Source organism: Bolinopsis microptera, chromosome 11, assembly GCF_026151205.1.
Source record: "Bolinopsis microptera isolate Bmic1 chromosome 11, MBARI_Bmic_1.0, whole genome shotgun sequence".
NCBI classification, from domain to species: Eukaryota; Metazoa; Ctenophora; class Tentaculata; order Lobata; family Bolinopsidae; genus Bolinopsis; species Bolinopsis microptera.
Genome location: NC_087082.1, coordinates 6,895,931 through 6,915,168, shown reverse-complemented (window position 1 = coordinate 6,915,168; position 19,238 = coordinate 6,895,931). Strand labels below are relative to the sequence as shown.

General features: G+C 43.9%; 3 protein-coding genes across 4 annotated transcripts in view; 2 read left to right on the top strand and 1 right to left on the bottom strand.

Moving 5' to 3' along the window:
- Nucleotides 1-7,314, bottom strand: part of LOC134823008 (proteasome subunit beta type-1-B-like) — a 96,633-nt gene extending 89,319 nt beyond the window's left edge. Inside the window, exon 1 of the mRNA XM_063834315.1 lies at nucleotides 7,299-7,314. The gene's annotated coding sequence lies outside the window, so the exon portion shown is untranslated. The remainder of the gene's footprint in view (nucleotides 1-7,298) is intronic.
- LOC134823007 (uncharacterized) overlaps nucleotides 1-15,165 on the top strand; it is a 57,382-nt gene extending 42,217 nt beyond the window's left edge. Inside the window, exons 2-4 of one of the 2 annotated variants that reach the window (XM_063834313.1) lie at nucleotides 6,878-7,077; nucleotides 7,375-7,472; nucleotides 14,369-15,165. In XM_063834313.1, coding sequence (XP_063690383.1) covers nucleotides 6,879-7,077; nucleotides 7,375-7,472; nucleotides 14,369-14,827 — 756 coding nt within the window. In that variant the 5' untranslated portion in view covers nucleotide 6,878 and the 3' untranslated portion in view covers nucleotides 14,828-15,165. Of the gene's footprint in view, nucleotides 1-6,877; nucleotides 7,078-7,374; nucleotides 7,477-14,368 lie in introns of both variants that reach the window. The other variant, XM_063834312.1, reaches the window with a different exon arrangement.
- LOC134823591 (uncharacterized) lies at nucleotides 5,389-6,078 on the top strand. The gene has a single exon (XM_063835126.1). The coding sequence runs from the start codon at nucleotides 5,389-5,391 to the stop codon at nucleotides 6,076-6,078; it is 690 nt and encodes a 229-aa protein (XP_063691196.1).
- Nucleotides 15,166-19,238: the final 4,073 nt, after the last annotated feature.

Below are 19,238 nucleotides of genomic sequence, written 5' to 3'. Positions count from 1 at the left end.
TTATTTAACAATTTGGTTAAGCCGGCCGTGCGTGTGATTTAAAGGAGGTTGCAGCGTGCGTCAAATTACAGTCAATGTAATAAACGAGTTGCCACAGAATTTGATTCACGATGTCAATCTTTCGCATTTCGCCGATCTGCATACGGTGGTTGCGAGAAAATGCGCGGCGCGACCCAGTAGTGCATCGTTGCTCTATCCAGAGCCCTTGCGCTTGCAGTAGCACGCGCCTGCCTTAGCGCGCCCGAAGTGGCGCAAAAGCACATGGTTAAGTGAAATGCATTGCGCTATAACCACAGAATTTTTTTCTCCGATTTCGATAAATTTGGTCACAAAAGTTGTTTTTAAAATGTGAATAAAATAATTCCACTGTGTAGTAATTTTTGCTAAAAATGCTGCACGGCGCTCGTTAGCTGCGCGTCCTTTTTTCGCGCAATTTTTTTAAAATTTTTTGTCCTATAACTTTCACAGTTTTTGTTATTACGGAATGATTGTTATGGCATCGTAATCAGCTCATATCATGGAGACGAAACTTTTAGTACTTATATCACAAGATTTTAAGAAAAAATATTTACAAATTTTTAAACCTTGAACACACTGGCAACCGGAAATAGTTATAATTTTTTGTCATTTTAAAAACTCAACATCATTTTTGAAATACAAGAATAAATGTTATCAAATTTTAAAAATATCAACAGTCAATATAACCAAAAATATTTCGATTGGCAGAACATACATACTTGTAGCGCAATGCACGTTACTGGGCCGCGCCGCGCACTCAATTATGCTTCTCGCAACCTCGCTAGATCGGCGAGATCAGAAATGCGCTACTGGGCCTCACCAAGCTGCGATGAATTGACATCGTCAATTAACATACATACTACATGCTACATGAAAAGGTCTCCTCCTAGTCGTTGGAGTGGCCTGCATCACACATCTCTTCTACGGCGTAACATGTTCCTCCATTCCACTCATTTTAGAGCTAACTGTTTTACTGCGTCTCTGCTGATGTAATCGGCACCTGTAAAATCAGCCGCATCCTCAAGTACACAGGCTATCCAGCTTTTTATTTGCGGGGTCGTCCTCTCAGTCTCTTTCCATAGTTTGGTTTCCAATCCAGTTTAAAAAAATGGAAAACCGTGTCTCTGGCATTCTGACAACATGTCCGTACCGAACTACCTTAGTCTAGCCGAACCAATGAAAGTTTCGATAGACTTAATTCCAGCACGCCTCAGAAATTCTTCATTGGAGACATGGAAGAACCACTTTATCTTCAAGATTCATCTCATATCAGGGAGGTCAGATAGAATACCTTAAATCGTTTCATCTGCTTCTTTGTTGTGTTTCAGACTTCAGCTCCATATAACAGAATAGTAATAACAGCAGCCTTGTAGATACGGATCTTGGTGGGCGTTCTTATAGTTCGACTGTTCCATATAGCGTGTAGCAACAAGCAACAACAAACAACGCCCCGAAAATGGAAAAGTTAGTGGTGCACCGCGCCTAAACCATAAACTCTAAATATTGTTAAGAAAAACGAGATTTTGCGAAATAATTTAGCATGCTGACTTCGTAGGATATTACAATCATACCCGTTCCAGTTCCAGATATGAGTCAGCGCTTAAACCAAAAGCAGTTGGAAAAAGGAGCCAGTTGCCTGTAAGAGCTTTACTAGCACCAGATTTACCACTATTGGAGCACAAACTCAAGCCTAAAACCGGCCGAACACGAAAATATGTTACCGCCACGCCACAATTGGGTTGATTGATTCCCAGGATATTTATCAGCACGCAGCACTAATATGAAGTTCATTATCGAATTTTAGTTTGGCATATATGGAGCGTTTTATAAATATACATTGGTCATTAGAAAATAATTAATGTTTGGTAATCGATAAGTCAGCTGCTGAGACCCTAGGCTATAGGAAGGCTAAGAATAAGTGCTTCTTCTCTAATGACCCTACTGTTGTTGCCCTAGTCGCAGAACGACACGATATACGCCTTGCCCTGGCAAGCACCAACAAGCCCTGTGATAGCTCTGTACTGCGAGGACGGAGAAATAAGCTCGGTAAAGACATCAAAAAGAGACTGAAAGAGCTAGAGTGTGCTAAGGCTGACCAGTTAGCTGAAGAAATTTCATCAACTGACGACACGCGTCAAATGTTCGAAGCTGTGAGATCCTGTGAGACGGACATAGGCGGACATAGGCGGACATTGACGGACATTGACGGACATTGACGGACATATACGGACATTAGCGGACATTAATGGACACCTAAATTGCTAAATAAAATGTTCAATTTTTGCTGTTATAGGGGGATCATGTAGTTTTGTCCGTTCGGTACCCTATATTTTCAAAACGGACAAAAAATAGAGCGGACAAACGGACAAAAATGGACAAAAACGGACAAAAATGGAAATAACATTTAGATGCTACCTCCTCCTACTCTTCCACCTCCTCCTCCTGGGTCTTCCTGATCTTCCTCAGTCCTCTTCCTCCTCCCCTCCTCAGTCCTCCTACTCCTCCTCCTCGTCCTCAGTCCTCCTCATCAGTCCTCAACAGTCCTCCTCCTCCCCAGTCCTCCTCCTCCTCTTTAGTTCTCCTGGGTCCTCCTCCTGGGTCCTCCTCCTCTTCATCCTCCTCCTCTTCCTCCTCAGTCCTCCTCAGTCCTCCTCAGTCCTCCTCCTCATCCTTCTCCTCAGTCCTCCATCCTCCTCCTCAGTCCTCCCCCAGTCCCCCTCCTCCTATTCAGTCCTCCTCCTCCTCCTCCTCCTCAGTCCTCCTCCTTTTCAGTCCTCCTCAGTCCACCTCAGTCCTCCTCCTCATCCTTCTCCTCAGTCCTCCATCCTCCTCCTCAGTCCTCCCCCAGTCCCCCTCCTCCTCCTCCTATTCAGTCCTCCTCCTCAGTCCTCCTCCTCTTCCCTCTCAGTCATCCTCCTCAGCCATCCTCCTCAGTCCTCCTCAGTCCTCCTCCTCCTGAGTCCTCCTCCTCCTCTTCATCCTCCTCTTCCTCCTTGGTCCTCAGTCCTCCTCCTCAGTCCTCCTCCTCATCCTTCTCATCAGTCCTCCTCCTCCTCAGTCCTCTCCCAGTCCCCCTCCTTCTCCTCCTATTCAGTCCTCCTCCTCCTCCTCCTCCGCCTCAGTTCTCCTCAGTCCTCTTCTCATTTCTCCTAAGTCCTCCTCCTGAGTCCTCCTCCTCCTCTTCCTCCTGAGTCCTCCTCCTGAGTCTCCTCCTCCTCCTCCCTCTCAGTCATCCTCCTCAGTCATCCTCCTCAGCCATCCTCCTCAGCCATCCTCCTCAGTCCTCCTCAGTCCTCCTCCTTCTCAGTCATCGTCAGTCCTCCTCCTCAGTCCTCCTCAGTCCTCCTCCTCCTCCTGGGTCCTCCTCCTCCTCCTCCTACTGGGTCCTCCTCCTGGGTCTTCCTGATCCTCCCCAGTCCTCTTCCTCCTCCCATCCTCAGTCCTCCTCCTACTCCTCCTCCTCGTCCTCAATCCTCCTCATCAGTCCTCAACAGTCCTCCTCCTCCCCAGTCCTCCTCCTCCTCCTAGGGCCTTTTCCTGGGTCCTCCTCCTGGGTCCTCCTTCTCCTCCTGGGTCCTCCTTCTCCTCCTGGGTCCTTCCCCTCCTCCTCCTCAGTCCTCTTCCTCCTCTTCCTCCTCCTCCTCCCTATCAGTCATCCTCCTCAGCCATCCTCCTCAGCCATCCTCCTCAGTCCTCCTCCTTCTCAGTCCTCCTGGGTCCTCCTCCTGGGTCTTCCTGATCCTCCCCAGTCCTCTTCCTCCTTCCCTCCTCAGTCCTCCTCCTACTCCTCTTCCTCGTCCTCAGTCCTCCTCATCAGTCCTCAACAGTCCTCCTCCTCCTCCTCCTGGGGCCTTTTCCTGGGTCCCTATATAATTTGATATAAGTTAAAGCTATTAATAGCTTTAGTGTGATAAATAAGTCGTTTGTTTTGTACAAAATTATAATACATAGAAGATGTCCACCAATGTCTGCTAATGTCCACCAATGTCCGTCCGAGTCCGCCAATGTCCGTCCGGGTCCACAAATGTCCGTCCGAGTCCGCCAATGTCCGTCCGAGTCCGCCAATGTCCGTCCGTGTTCGCCAATGTCCCAAAAAACACGTCCGTTGTCTCATAGAATCCAAAAAGGACAGGACATAGGCGGACATAGACGGACGTGACACCCCCCCCCCCCCCCCCTAAAGTTAAGAGACTCGCTGTTCAGATCGCCGCATCCATTGGTTTATCAATTAAATATCTGACCAATGAGCGTACGTTATTTCGTCTATTATAGAGATAATATAAACAATAGAACGACAACATCAGCTTAACAGCTTAACGTTGAAGGACCCGATAGAGACAGAGTACTGGAGACCGCTGGGTAGACTAATCCACAGTGATCACTTCATCACCCCGTATGTGTTATATTGAACAAATATTCCGAGCCAACAATGTACCAGATCTATAAAACAGAGTACGAGTCCGCCAATGTCCGTCCGTGTCCGCCAATGTCCCAAAAAACACGTCCGTTGTCTCATAGAATCCAAAAAGGACAGGACATAGGCGGACATAGACGGACGTGACACCCCCCCCCCTATGAAGAACAGCTGACTGGAGATGAACCTGCCCTTGATCCGTTTGACGGTCCCCCTTCTCCCCTCGACTGCCCTATCACAGAATATGAGGTAAAAACCGCTGCTAAACGCCTCAAGAACGGCAAAGCCAATGGACCTGACAATACCCCCAATGAGCTCCTCAAGTATGGTGGGAGTGCGCTATGTGTCCATTACGCCAAAATCATTAACACCTGCTTTGAAGAGAACCTGTTCCTTGACGCTGTCGGAGAATGTTTCATCACCCCTCTTCAAAAGCCTGGCAAGACTCCTGGTGAACTGAAAAGCCTCAGACCCCTGACATTATGTAACTGTGCTCGTAAGCTGCTATCCCTCATTACACTCAGGAGAATTGAAGCAAAGGTAGACGCTTACACAGGTCCATGGCAAGCTGCCTACAAGCAAAAGAGAAGCTGTGGAGACCTGGTATGGTGTCACCGTATGTTGATCAGCATTGTAAAAGAAAGAGAGTGGTCTTTCCACAAGATGGGCCTAGACATGTCCAGTGCCTTCGATACTATCAGTAGGCAGACTGTGCTCAACCGACGACGCAGGGTGCACAAGAGATGAGATCAGACTAGTGAGATTCCTCCTGAGCAACACCAAGATCAAGGTGCGAGTCAACGACGCTACCTCCCTTGTATTCATCAGCACCAATGGAGGACCCCAAGGTGATAGTGTTTCAGGCCTCTGTTTCACAATCACTCTAGCTGGTGCCTGCTACCACCTGCGTGCCGTGACGCTGCGACCAACCCCTCCCCCCTATAAGCCCTAGTGGCATGCCTGAAGAAGATGCCTACTCTGATGACATCGACTATCTTGGTGAAGAGAAAGATGCTCTTGAAGCCCTCCTCCCTATCGCTACTAAGGTGTTCAAAGAGTGGAATCTGAATATTAATGAATCAAAGACAGAGTTTGTACACGTCTACATAGCTGGAAAAGATGAGGTCATGGATGATGGTAAACCCCTTAGAATGAATGAAGAATGGTGCAGTAGCAAGTTGTTGGGTTCTCTGCTAGAAAGTAGGAAAGATGTCACCAGAAGAATCATGTTAGCCAATGTAGCATTCCAGAACTTCAAGAAGGTCTGGTGCCAGAGTAAGATCCCCCTACAGAAGAAGCTGAAGGTCTATGAGGCCCAAGTAGTATGGTCTATCCTCATGTATAACTCTAGTTGCTGGGGAATGCCTAAATTGTACTGGGACAAACTAGATGCATGTCACCGTAACCACCTCAGAAAGATCATGAATGTCAGCTGGCCACGCAGTATGATGTCCAAAGATACCCTCTACAAACAGAGTAACTCTACCCCTATGTCTGAGCGTGCTGAGTTATCTAGGTGGAAGATGCTAGGACACATACTGAGGAGCGATGAAAGATCACCAGCTCAAGCTGCGCTGTGTTTTGCTGTCGAGATGCTGGAGCAAAAAAAGGACCCCAAAAATTTTTTCACACCGACTGAGCGCTAAATTGGACAGGGGAATACACCAATAAGGCGTTATTTTCAGTGAGAGGTCATAAAATTCAAGAAAAATTCAAGAAAAAACCTAGGGGCAACTTTTCGTTGAGAAAGGGCGCCTTTTTGGCGCCCCCTGAGAGTGGCGCCTTCCGGCATAGCCGGGGTGGCCGGCAGTGGCGTAACGAAGGGCCCTGCTGACCCCGCTAGTCAGGGGGGCGCAGTCTTAGGGGGGCGCCAAATCGTTGTTTGAATATGGGATAATTTCGAAAACTTACCTAAAGTACTAGCAAAACTGTGCGTTTTGCTCTAGATACACACTTTTTTAAAGATTTTACCGTCGTATCCTCTAAAATCACCTAATTTGTTCAATTTTAGGGAGGGGCACCAAAAGGGGAGGGGGCGCCAACAGGGGGGCAACCTTTCGGCGGGGGGCGCCAACAGGCAACGTTACGCCACTGGTGGCCGGGGCAGCGTTACGCCACTGGGGGAAGACAATGTACTGTACTAGGACACTTCAAAAACTTTACAATTATATATGTAATGACTTGTACTTTTATGTGAATTAATGTTCATCTGTAATTCCAGATAGTGGAATCATAAAAACTGAGCAGTGTGGATATTTTTTGCTCCATTACAGTCAAGAGGCAGGCAAATGCAATTGAGATATTGTAAGTTTAAAATTAGGCCCAAATAAAGACCTAGGTGTATACTTGCATGTTCATGTGCTTTTGTGTTTAATGTATTCTTTTCATTGAGTATAAAACTAACTTGTTTATATTCTTAAAATGTTAATCTGAGCTGCTATGTAGGATGTTGAGAAACATACCCAAGTTACGAGGCGTATGCAGCACCTCTCTAATCACGCCAGTGCGCACTGCTGCAGTTGGGCAACCTGACAAGATTGGCACATATCAGACATCTGTTCTGAAGCGAGAGCTGGAGTATAAGAGACGGAGAAAATTAAGGGACATGATCAAGGCTGAGCGTCAATATGTTGGATCATTGCCAGGTTTATATTTTTAACAGGCTTAGAAATCAATTATATACACAATATTAGTTGTGTTTGAAAGACGGAAATTTCATGAACCACAACCACTTTGACGTCTGAAGCTACTGTTATTTCTTTATTGATGCTTTTCATACAAAGTTAAAACAAATTCTTCATGTCGTGCATCCTCGACAGGATATGCCCGCTTAAAATATTTCCATCACGTTACATTACATAATTCTCAATAAATGTAATAGATTTGTAACTTGTTGTAATTAGTTTATGTTATATAACCATTTATGGTGTTTTCTTTGACAGGAATCAGTAGTGACGAATATAGGCCATCTCTGGAGCCTGGTACTATTAACCTGCGGTCCATGCACCCTGTGTATCATAGTCCACAACTTAGGAGCCAGGTAACTTCATGCACCCTGTGTATCATAGTCCACAACTTAGGAGCCAGGTAACTTCATGCACCCTGTGTATCATAGCCCACAACTTAGGAGCCAGGTAACTTCATGCACCCTGTGTATCATAGCCCACAACTTAGGAGCCAGGTAACTTCATGCACCCTGTGTATCATAGTCCACAACTTAGGAGCCAGGTAACTTCATGCACCCTGTGTATCATAGCCCACAACTTAGGAGCCAGGTAACTTCATGCACCCTGTGTATCATAGTCCACAACTTAGGAGCCAGGTAACTTCATGCACCCTGTGTATCATAGCCCACAACTTAGGAGCCAGGTAACTTCATGCACCCTGTGTATCATAGTCCACAACTTAGGAGCCAGGTAACTTCATGCACCCTGTGTATCATAGTCCACAACTTAGGAGCCAGGTAACTTCATGCACCCTGTGTATCATAGTCCACAACTTAGGAGCCAGGTAACTTCATGCACCCTGTGTATCATAGCCCACAACTTAGGAGCCAGGTAACTTCATGCACCCTGTGTATCATAGCCCACAACTTAGGAGCCAGGTAACTTCATGCACCCTGTGTATCATAGTCCACAACTTAGGAGCCAGGTAACTTCATGCACCCTGTGTATCATAGCCCACAACTTAGGAGCCAGGTAACTTCATGCACCCTGTGTATCATAGTCCACAACTTAGGAGCCAGGTAACTTCATGCACCCTGTGTATCATAGCCCACAACTTAGGAGCCAGGTAACTTCATGCACCCTGTGTATCATAGTCCACAACTTAGGAGCCAGGTAACTTCATGCACCCTGTGTATCATAGTCCACAACTTAGGAGCCAGGTAACTTCATGCACCCTGTGTATCATAGTCCACAACTTAGGAGCCAGGTAACTTCATGCACCCTGTGTATCATAGTCCACAACTTAGGAGCCAGGTAACTTCATGCACCCTGTGTATCATAGTCCACAACTTAGGAGCCAGGTAACTTCATGCACCCTGTGTATCATAGTCCACAACTTAGGAGCCAGGTAACTTCATGCACCCTGTGTATCATAGTCCACAACTTAGGAGCCAGGTAACTTCATGCACCCTGTGTATCATAGTCCACAACTTAGGAGCCAGGTAACTTCATGCACCCTGTGTATCATAGTCCACAACTTAGGAGCCAGGTAACTTCATGCACCCTGTGTATCATAGTCCACAACTTAGGAGCCAGGTAACTTCATGCACCCTGTGTATCATAGTCCACAACTTAGGAGCCAGGTAACTTCATGCACCCTGTGTATCATAGTCCACAACTTAGGAGCCAGGTAACTTCATGCACCCTGTGTATCATAGCCCACAACTTAGGAGCCAGGTAACTTCATGCACCCTGTGTATCATAGTCCACAACTTAGGAGCCAGGTAACTTCATGCACCCTGTGTATCATAGTCCACAACTTAGGAGCCAGGTAACTTCATGCACCCTGTGTATCATAGTCCACAACTTAGGAGCCAGGTAACTTCATGCACCCTGTGTATCATAGTCCACAACTTAGGAGCCAGGTAACTTCATGCACCCTGTGTATCATAGTCCACAACTTAGGAGCCAGGTAACTTCATGCACCCTGTGTATCATAGTCCACAACTTAGGAGCCAGGTAACTTCATGCACCCTGTGTATCATAGTCCACAACTTAGGAGCCAGGTAACTTCATGCACCCTGTGTATCATAGTCCACAACTTAGGAGCCAGGTAACTTCATGCACCCTGTGTATCATAGTCCACAACTTAGGAGCCAGGTAACTTCATGCACCCTGTGTATCATAGTCCACAACTTAGGAGCCAGGTAACTTCATGCACCCTGTGTATCATAGTCCACAACTTAGGAGCCAGGTAACTTCATGCACCCTGTGTATCATAGTCCACAACTTAGGAGCCAGGTAACTTCATGCACCCTGTGTATCATAGTCCACAACTTAGGAGCCAGGTAACTTCATGCACCCTGTGTATCATAGTCCACAACTTAGGAGCCAGGTAACTTCATGCACCCTGTGTATCATAGTCCACAACTTAGGAGCCAGGTAACTTCATGCACCCTGTGTATCATAGTCCACAACTTAGGAGCCAGGTAACTTCATGCACCCTGTGTATCATAGTCCACAACTTAGGAGCCAGGTAACTTCATGCACCCTGTGTATCATAGTCCACAACTTAGGAGCCAGGTAACTTCATGCACCCTGTGTATCATAGTCCACAACTTAGGAGCCAGGTAACTTCATGCACCCTGTGTATCATAGTCCACAACTTAGGAGCCAGGTAACTTCATGCACCCTGTGTATCATAGTCCACAACTTAGGAGCCAGGTAACTTCATGCACCCTGTGTATCATAGTCCACAACTTAGGAGCCAGGTAACTTCATGCACCCTGTGTATCATAGTCCACAACTTAGGAGCCAGGTAACTTCATGCACCCTGTGTATCATAGCCACAACTTAGGAGCCAGGTAACTTCATGCACCCTGTGTATCATAGTCCACAACTTAGGAGCCAGGTAACTTCATGCACCCTGTGTATCATAGTCCACAACTTAGGAGCCAGGTAACTTCATGCACCCTGTGTATCATAGTCCACAACTTAGGAGCCAGGTAACTTCATGCACCCTGTGTATCATAGTCCACAACTTAGGAGCCAGGTAACTTCATGCACCCTGTGTATCATAGTCCACAACTTAGGAGCCAGGTAACTTCATGCACCCTGTGTATCATAGTCCACAACTTAGGAGCCAGGTAACTTCATGCACCCTGTGTATCATAGTCCACAACTTAGGAGCCAGGTAACTTCATGCACCCTGTGTATCATAGTCCACAACTTAGGAGCCAGGTAACTTCATGCACCCTGTGTATCATAGTCCACAACTTAGGAGCCAGGTAACTTCATGCACCCTGTGTATCATAGCCCACAACTTAGGAGCCAGGTAACTTCATGCACCCTGTGTATCATAGTCCACAACTTAGGAGCCAGGTAACTTCATGCACCCTGTGTATCATAGTCCACAACTTAGGAGCCAGGTAACTTCATGCACCCTGTGTATCATAGTCCACAACTTAGGAGCCAGGTAACTTCATGCACCCTGTGTATCATAGTCCACAACTTAGGAGCCAGGTAACTTCATGCACCCTGTGTATCATAGTCCACAACTTAGGAGCCAGGTAACTTCATGCACCCTGTGTATCATAGTCCACAACTTAGGAGCCAGGTAACTTCATGCACCCTGTGTATCATAGTCCACAACTTAGGAGCCAGGTAACTTCATGCACCCTGTGTATCATAGTCCACAACTTAGGAGCCAGGTAACTTCATGCACCCTGTGTATCATAGTCCACAACTTAGGAGCCAGGTAACTTCATGCACCCTGTGTATCATAGTCCACAACTTAGGAGCCAGGTAACTTCATGCACCCTGTGTATCATAGTCCACAACTTAGGAGCCAGGTAACTTCATGCACCCTGTGTATCATAGCCCACAACTTAGGAGCCAGGTAACTTCATGCACCCTGTGTATCATAGTCCACAACTTAGGAGCCAGGTAACTTCATGCACCCTGTGTATCATAGTCCACAACTTAGGAGCCAGGTAACTTCATGCACCCTGTGTATCATAGTCCCACAACTTAGGAGCCAGGTAACTTCATGCACCCTGTGTATCATAGTCCACAACTTAGGAGCCAGGTAACTTCATGCACCCTGTGTATCATAGTCCACAACTTAGGAGCCAGGTAACTTCATGCACCCTGTGTATCATAGTCCACAACTTAGGAGCCAGGTAACTTCATGCACCCTGTGTATCATAGTCCACAACTTAGGAGCCAGGTAACTTCATGCACCCTGTGTATCATAGTCCACAACTTAGGAGCCAGGTAACTTCATGCACCCTGTGTATCATAGTCCACAACTTAGGAGCCAGGTAACTTCATGCACCCTGTGTATCATAGTCCACAACTTAGGAGCCAGGTAACTTCATGCACCCTGTGTATCATAGTCCACAACTTAGGAGCCAGGTAACTTCATGCACCCTGTGTATCATAGTCCACAACTTAGGAGCCAGGTAACTTCATGCACCCTGTGTATCATAGTCCACAACTTAGGAGCCAGGTAACTTCATGCACCCTGTGTATCATAGTCCACAACTTAGGAGCCAGGTAACTTCATGCACCCTGTGTATCATAGTCCACAACTTAGGAGCCAGGTAACTTCATGCACCCTGTGTATCATAGTCCACAACTTAGGAGCCAGGTAACTTCATGCACCCTGTGTATCATAGTCCACAACTTAGGAGCCAGGTAACTTCATGCACCCTGTGTATCATAGTCCACAACTTAGGAGCCAGGTAACTTCATGCACCCTGTGTATCATAGTCCACAACTTAGGAGCCAGGTAACTTCATGCACCCTGTGTATCATAGTCCACAACTTAGGAGCCAGGTAACTTCATGCACCCTGTGTATCATAGTCCACAACTTAGGAGCCAGGTAACTTCATGCACCCTGTGTATCATAGTCCACAACTTAGGAGCCAGGTAACTTCATGCACCCTGTGTATCATAGTCCACAACTTAGGAGCCAGGTAACTTCATGCACCCTGTGTATCATAGTCCACAACTTAGGAGCCAGGTAACTTCATGCACCCTGTGTATCATAGTCCACAACTTAGGAGCCAGGTAACTTCATGCACCCTGTGTATCATAGTCCACAACTTAGGAGCCAGGTAACTTCATGCACCCTGTGTATCATAGTCCACAACTTAGGAGCCAGGTAACTTCATGCACCCTGTGTATCATAGTCCACAACTTAGGAGCCAGGTAACTTCATGCACCCTGTGTATCATAGTCCCACAACTTAGGAGCCAGGTAACTTCATGCACCCTGTGTATCATAGTCCCACAACTTAGGAGCCAGGTAACTTCATGCACCCTGTGTATCATAGTCCACAACTTAGGAGCCAGGTAACTTCATGCACCCTGTGTATCATAGTCCACAACTTAGGAGCCAGGTAACTTCATGCACCCTGTGTATCATAGTCCACAACTTAGGAGCCAGGTAACTTCATGCACCCTGTGTATCATAGTCCACAACTTAGGAGCCAGGTAACTTCATGCACCCTGTGTATCATAGTCCACAACTTAGGAGCCAGGTAACTTCATGCACCCTGTGTATCATAGTCCACAACTTAGGAGCCAGGTAACTTCATGCACCCTGTGTATCATAGTCCACAACTTAGGAGCCAGGTAACTTCATGCACCCTGTGTATCATAGTCCACAACTTAGGAGCCAGGTAACTTCATGCACCCTGTGTATCATAGTCCACAACTTAGGAGCCAGGTAACTTCATGCACCCTGTGTATCATAGTCCACAACTTAGGAGCCAGGTAACTTCATGCACCCTGTGTATCATAGTCCACAACTTAGGAGCCAGGTAACTTCATGCACCCTGTGTATCATAGTCCACAACTTAGGAGCCAGGTAACTTCATGCACCCTGTGTATCATAGTCCACAACTTAGGAGCCAGGTAACTTCATGCACCCTGTGTATCATAGTCCACAACTTAGGAGCCAGGTAACTTCATGCACCCTGTGTATCATAGTCCACAACTTAGGAGCCAGGTAACTTCATGCACCCTGTGTATCATAGTCCACAACTTAGGAGCCAGGTAACTTCATGCACCCTGTGTATCATAGTCCACAACTTAGGAGCCAGGTAACTTCATGCACCCTGTGTATCATAGTCCACAACTTAGGAGCCAGGTAACTTCATGCACCCTGTGTATCATAGTCCACAACTTAGGAGCCAGGTAACTTCATGCACCCTGTGTATCATAGTCCACAACTTAGGAGCCAGGTAACTTCATGCACCCTGTGTATCATAGTCCACAACTTAGGAGCCAGGTAACTTCATGCACCCTGTGTATCATAGTCCACAACTTAGGAGCCAGGTAACTTCATGCACCCTGTGTATCATAGTCCACAACTTAGGAGCCAGGTAACTTCATGCACCCTGTGTATCATAGTCCACAACTTAGGAGCCAGGTAACTTCATGCACCCTGTGTATCATAGTCCACAACTTAGGAGCCAGGTAACTTCATGCACCCTGTGTATCATAGTCCACAACTTAGGAGCCAGGTAACTTCATGCACCCTGTGTATCATAGTCCACAACTTAGGAGCCAGGTAACTTCATGCACCCTGTGTATCATAGTCCACAACTTAGGAGCCAGGTAACTTCATGCACCCTGTGTATCATAGTCCACAACTTAGGAGCCAGGTAACATCATGCACCCTTTGTGTATATAGCCAAATTAGGACCGGAAACTTCATGCACCCTGGTCAACCAAATTAGGAGAGGTAATTTCCCTTGCCCCTTGACCATTAAGGGGGAAAAACCAAACCCCCCCACCAACCCAAACTACCAAACCCCAACCCCCCCACCCCCCCCAACCAAAACCCCCAACCCCCCCCCTTTCCCCCTTTCCCCTTTAAACCAAAAAACCCCCCCACCCCCCCACCAACTTAGCCCCCCACCCAACAAACCCCCCAAACAAACCCCAAACCCCCAAATTCCCAAAACCCCCAACCACCCCACAAACCCCCCCCACCCACACCCCCAAAACAACCCAAACCCCCCCCCCCAAACCCAAACCCCAACCAAACCACCCCGGACAAACACCACCCAAAACATCCCCCCCCCCCAAAACCCCCCCCCCAAACCACCCAACCCACCATAAAAACAAACCAAAAAACCAAAACCCCCCCAACCCAAAAAAAACTTAAAAACCCCTTTAAAAAACCAAAATTTTTAACTAACCAAAAACCAAAAAACCCAAAAAAAACCCAAACCAATTCCCCAACCCACCCCCCAAAACACCCGAACAGACGGCAGCAGCATGGGCTAAAATAACAGAATGGCAAGAGAAGATTACAGCAGCCCGGGGCACAGACCGACTTGGTCTTGTCAGCGAACTGTTCGACAGCTTCAAGCTTGTATACGTGGTCCAGGGAGACCCCAAGACAGACTTGAGGCACCCAACTGGGGAATACGCCACACAAGCTCTGAAACTACACGGAATAGTGCGCGGGATAGAGGGGTACATGGTTCTGAACGTGGCAGATGATGAGGAGCTGGAGGAGACGTGTATTGAGCTGTCAGGGTGCACCTGGATGCCTCAAGTGTGGGCTGGAGGAAGGTTTATGGGTGATTGGAGACATGTTGCGGATATGCACAATGATGGGCCCATGGTGGCCATGCTGGAGGGGTGTGGCCTGAGTAGCAAGTTGAAGGGGTGTTACTATGAGGGGAAATCTCCCTTAGTTAAGTATTAGACATTGATTTGTAGTACGATAAACTGTAATGTAATTAAGTTGTGAGGTGTTACGAGCACAAAGGTTTTTTAAGTTAAAGTATGAAAATATAAAGTCATGAGAATTTTCCATGTTATGTTTAAATAGAGGTATCTTTAGTATTATTTATTAAACACAGGCATGAGTATCCTTAAATTGTCTGACATGATAGTTCTAATATTTTACTATCTGTATGTCCTCTTATCGTTGAATATCATTACAGATCATGTTACTATCCAGTTAACATGAAACATTGTTAAGAACATAAGTTACAAACTTGTACGTCATCGTGAAATTGAGTCAGATTGTCTGCCATGTGATCCTTGTTTCACTGTTTTTCTTGTCATAATGAACTAATCCACCGTTCCAACAATGTGACATGTCATATTTTAGAAAAGTGAGATAGATCATGGCATAATTAAAAAGATCAGCACATATTTTCAACGTTAATAGCATAATAAAGTTATTCAAATTCGCAATGATCTAATAAATATCGAAACTGATATTTTATGCAGGATTATTAAAACTTTATTTATCATAGTATACCACATTTTATTGAACCGTCTTACATTCTAACGATATAATTTGTTTTAATTAATTAATTATTTAATCATCAATAGGATGAGGTGTGTAGACGCACACCGCGTGATAGAATGTGTGATAGATTGCTGTAAAGTCAAGTTTAACGGTACAAACGTGTACCAATGCTGCGGAGACACTGATATAGTCCCTTTACGTGTCCCCTCCCTTATTACTGAGAATCCTTTCTTTTGGACTGTCACAGTTTTAGGTTAGGACGCGGAATATTGAATTTTAATATTGCAGATAATGTAATTCATATTTTCTTTAGGCTAGTTTTTTCTTTCTTTGGCAGATATCCGCTGTTTAAATTAGTATTTAGTAGGTCTAATAATAATAACGTCTACACTAGTAGGTATGTAGTACAACCTGGTATGTAGTATGTAGTACTACCTGGTATGTAGTATGTAGTATGTAGTACTACCTGGTATGTAGTATGTAGTACTACCTGGTATGTAGTATGTAGTACTACCTGTTATGTAGTATGTAGCACTACCTGTTATGTAGTATGTAGCACTACCTGGTATGTAGTATGTAGTACCACCTGGTATCTAGTAGGTAGTACTACCTGGTATGTAGTATGTAGTATGTAGTACTACCTGGTATGTAGTATGTAGTACTACCTGGTATGTAGTATGTAGTACTACCTGGTATGTAGTATGTAGTACTACCTGGTATGTAGTATGTAGTATGTAGTACAACCTGGTATGTAGTATGTAGTACAACCTGGTGTGTAGTATGTAGTACTACCTGGTATGTAGTATGTAGTACTACCTGGAATGTAGTATGTAGTACTACCTGTTATGTAGTATGTAGTACTACCTGTTATGTAGTATGTAGTACTACCTGGTATGTAGTATGTAGTACTACCTGTTATGTACCTTAAAATGTGAAATGCTCATTACACAGTATTAGCTGGTAGGTATCACTAACTTTATAAATCATATTGGAGTCCTAACTCTCCTCACGTCCGAAAATGGTGTTTCTCTTGTATCAAATATTACGTCTTATAACGTCTTATATTTCAGTGTTCGTAGTTGTAGCAACTGCTATAATTTGCAAGAGAAGAGCAAAAAGAGGGATTCTCAATCCGGAGAATGTTCCACTTTTTGACAGGAGTCCGGCCGGGTGTTCAAGTTCACCCGAAACTTCTGACTTCACGACAACTGATACACATGTTTATGTAGATTTGGAATGACAGTAGATTTTGAAAGTTCTTTTTGTATGATTGTGAAAAACTTGTTTTTAATTCAATGAAATTTGATATTTGATGTTTGGTTATTTTTGGCTGCGATATGTTCTTTTTATATTTTAGTAAGATAACATCCACATTCCAGACGTTGAACGTTCTGTAAACTTTTATGTTTGATTTCAAAATTCAAACACAAGAAATATTTGTATGTATAACTCTGTTGGCTGATTTTTAATTCATGTTTAATTCAGATTTTGCTATGATGTAGTTTTTATGAGTATTATTGGTGTCGTATTTTAATGTTATTGACTGTAGTCTGTCAACAGATGTCAACAGATTGAATATGTTATAAGGAGAATATTTTTGTTAATTTTTTATCTTTTTCATATAAGTTCCTGTTTGTAGTTGTTTAATGTGCGATCGATATAATTGCTTTTAAAGAATTTTTATCAAAATCTATGTTAAATTATAAAGTTTTTATACGTTTTTATTCTGACCAATTCATTTTTTGTAAACTCTGCCGTGTATTAATTGCTTCACTACCATAATATTAGGTTTATACACAAAGTATTTCACTAATTTATCCACCCTCTAATAGACAAACAACTCCACATTTCCATATCTTTATCGATTGCTCTGTTCCCTTTTTTTAAAGAGAGACCGGACCTAGGTGGCCCACAAGAAGATAGCATGAAGACAGATGTTCTGTCAAGTGTCATTGCTTCATATTCTAACTCTACTAAACATTCAGAATGTCCAAGCGGCAGCGGGTTGAGAATACCTCTGCTGGTGATACTAAAAGATACGATTGTCCAAAGTGCTCTTTTACAACCGTACATAAAAATTCATTTAAGTATCACTGCCTGCGTCACCTTAATGTGATGTACCCTTGTTCACAGTGCAACTTCAAAAGTACAAATAAACAAGGGCTTAAAAAGCATTATCTTGTGCATCAGGCAGAAGGAGCCATATTTGTTTGTAGTATTTGTGACATACACTTTCCCTCCCAATACGGGTTACATCTCCACGATGGAAAACATCACCGTCAGCTGTTTTCGTGTGATTATTGCGACTACAAGAGCAAATTCAGGAACAAATTGACAAATCACATAAGAACACACACTGGAGATTACATCGAATGCGATGACTGTGATAAGAAATTCGCCTCACGAAGTGCACTTAAATTTCATGTGATAAATATCCACAGTGAAGGGCCAAAATCTTACAAATGTCTCAAATGCTCTTACTCAACCAATGATAGAAAGAGTATGTTGAAGCACGAAACAACACACACGGGTAAAAGGCTGCTCTCTTGTCCGGACTGCAGTTACACAACTAATCTCATGACTAGGTTGACACAACACGCTGTCTCTCACACTACATCTGATCCTCCTTATAAATGTGAAATTTGTGATTACTCGAATTTCTTTTCCCGAAATCTACGTGCACATCAGAAAGAAATGCATTTCAAGATGAAAGTAAAGGTCCCTAAAAACATCATCAAGTACTCAGTATGCTTTACCATCTTCAAATATCAGAAATTGCTTGATGAGCATGTTATGAAGAAACATGGTGAGGGCAGCCAGTCGATGAAAGAAATTTTAGCTCCCTTTATTCAAAAGGAGCATGTCTGTAGGAAGTTGTGAACAATAAAATAGTGGTAACCAAAAATCATAGATCCGATATTACCTCCGCATTTGCATGAATTGTTTTATTCTTTATCAGGCTTAACTTAATTTAACTTGTGGTTAAGTTCTTAAGTTGAGTTAATTTTAATTTTCCGCCAAGAAAACGGAAGAAGTGAAAATTAATTATAAAATTAATTGACAGTAATTTAATTGGGAAATGTTTTGTTTAACATCATGGGATTTTTTATAGTATGTACTAATTAATTACTTATTAGAACTATGCTATGGTGCTGAAAATTTATAACTTTATTCATAACTTTATTTATAACTTTATTTATAACTTTATTCCGGCTATAAAGTAGCCGGAATAGTTGCTATGAACCTTTTTACTGAACCTGAACAGGGAAAACTATAACAGATATCCCACTCAACGAATGTTTGAATCTTTTTATAATGCCTGATAATTTTATAAGTTACATTCTCTCATGATCAGTGTGTAACTGTCTATAATGTAAAAGTTCTTATCTCACTCTTGTTTACGATAATATAATGCATTAAATAGGGTTGCAATAACTGGGAGGGCAATGTACTACCAGGGCAATAACAATAGTTATTGCCCTGGTAGTACATTTCGGCTGTGATTAACAGGTAAATAGGAGTGCGATAACTATTGTTATCACATTATAAGCGGTGATGTAACTGCTTAGTCTACAAAGTTTTATATTATATTATACTTTTTAAAATTCTTGATTCATCCCAATTTTACCTCATTCAGAGTTTTACATTGTTTTCAATGTTATTGTTTTGCTCTTATCATATTAGATCGTCTCTAATGTGTATAGTAGTTGATTATATCGGTGTGAGATTGTTGCATGGAACATTCCAATGAAATGCCTTCTGCAAATATTTTATCATGTTTTACCATTTAGATTTACCGAGAAGATGTAATATTAATAGTTGCACATATTTTTGTTTAACATATTTTCTTGCCTGC

Coding starts and splice junctions, on each gene's coding strand:
- LOC134823591 (XM_063835126.1), top strand. CDS start 5,389: ATGCCTGAAGAAGATGCCTACTCTGATGACATCGACTATCTTGGTGAA.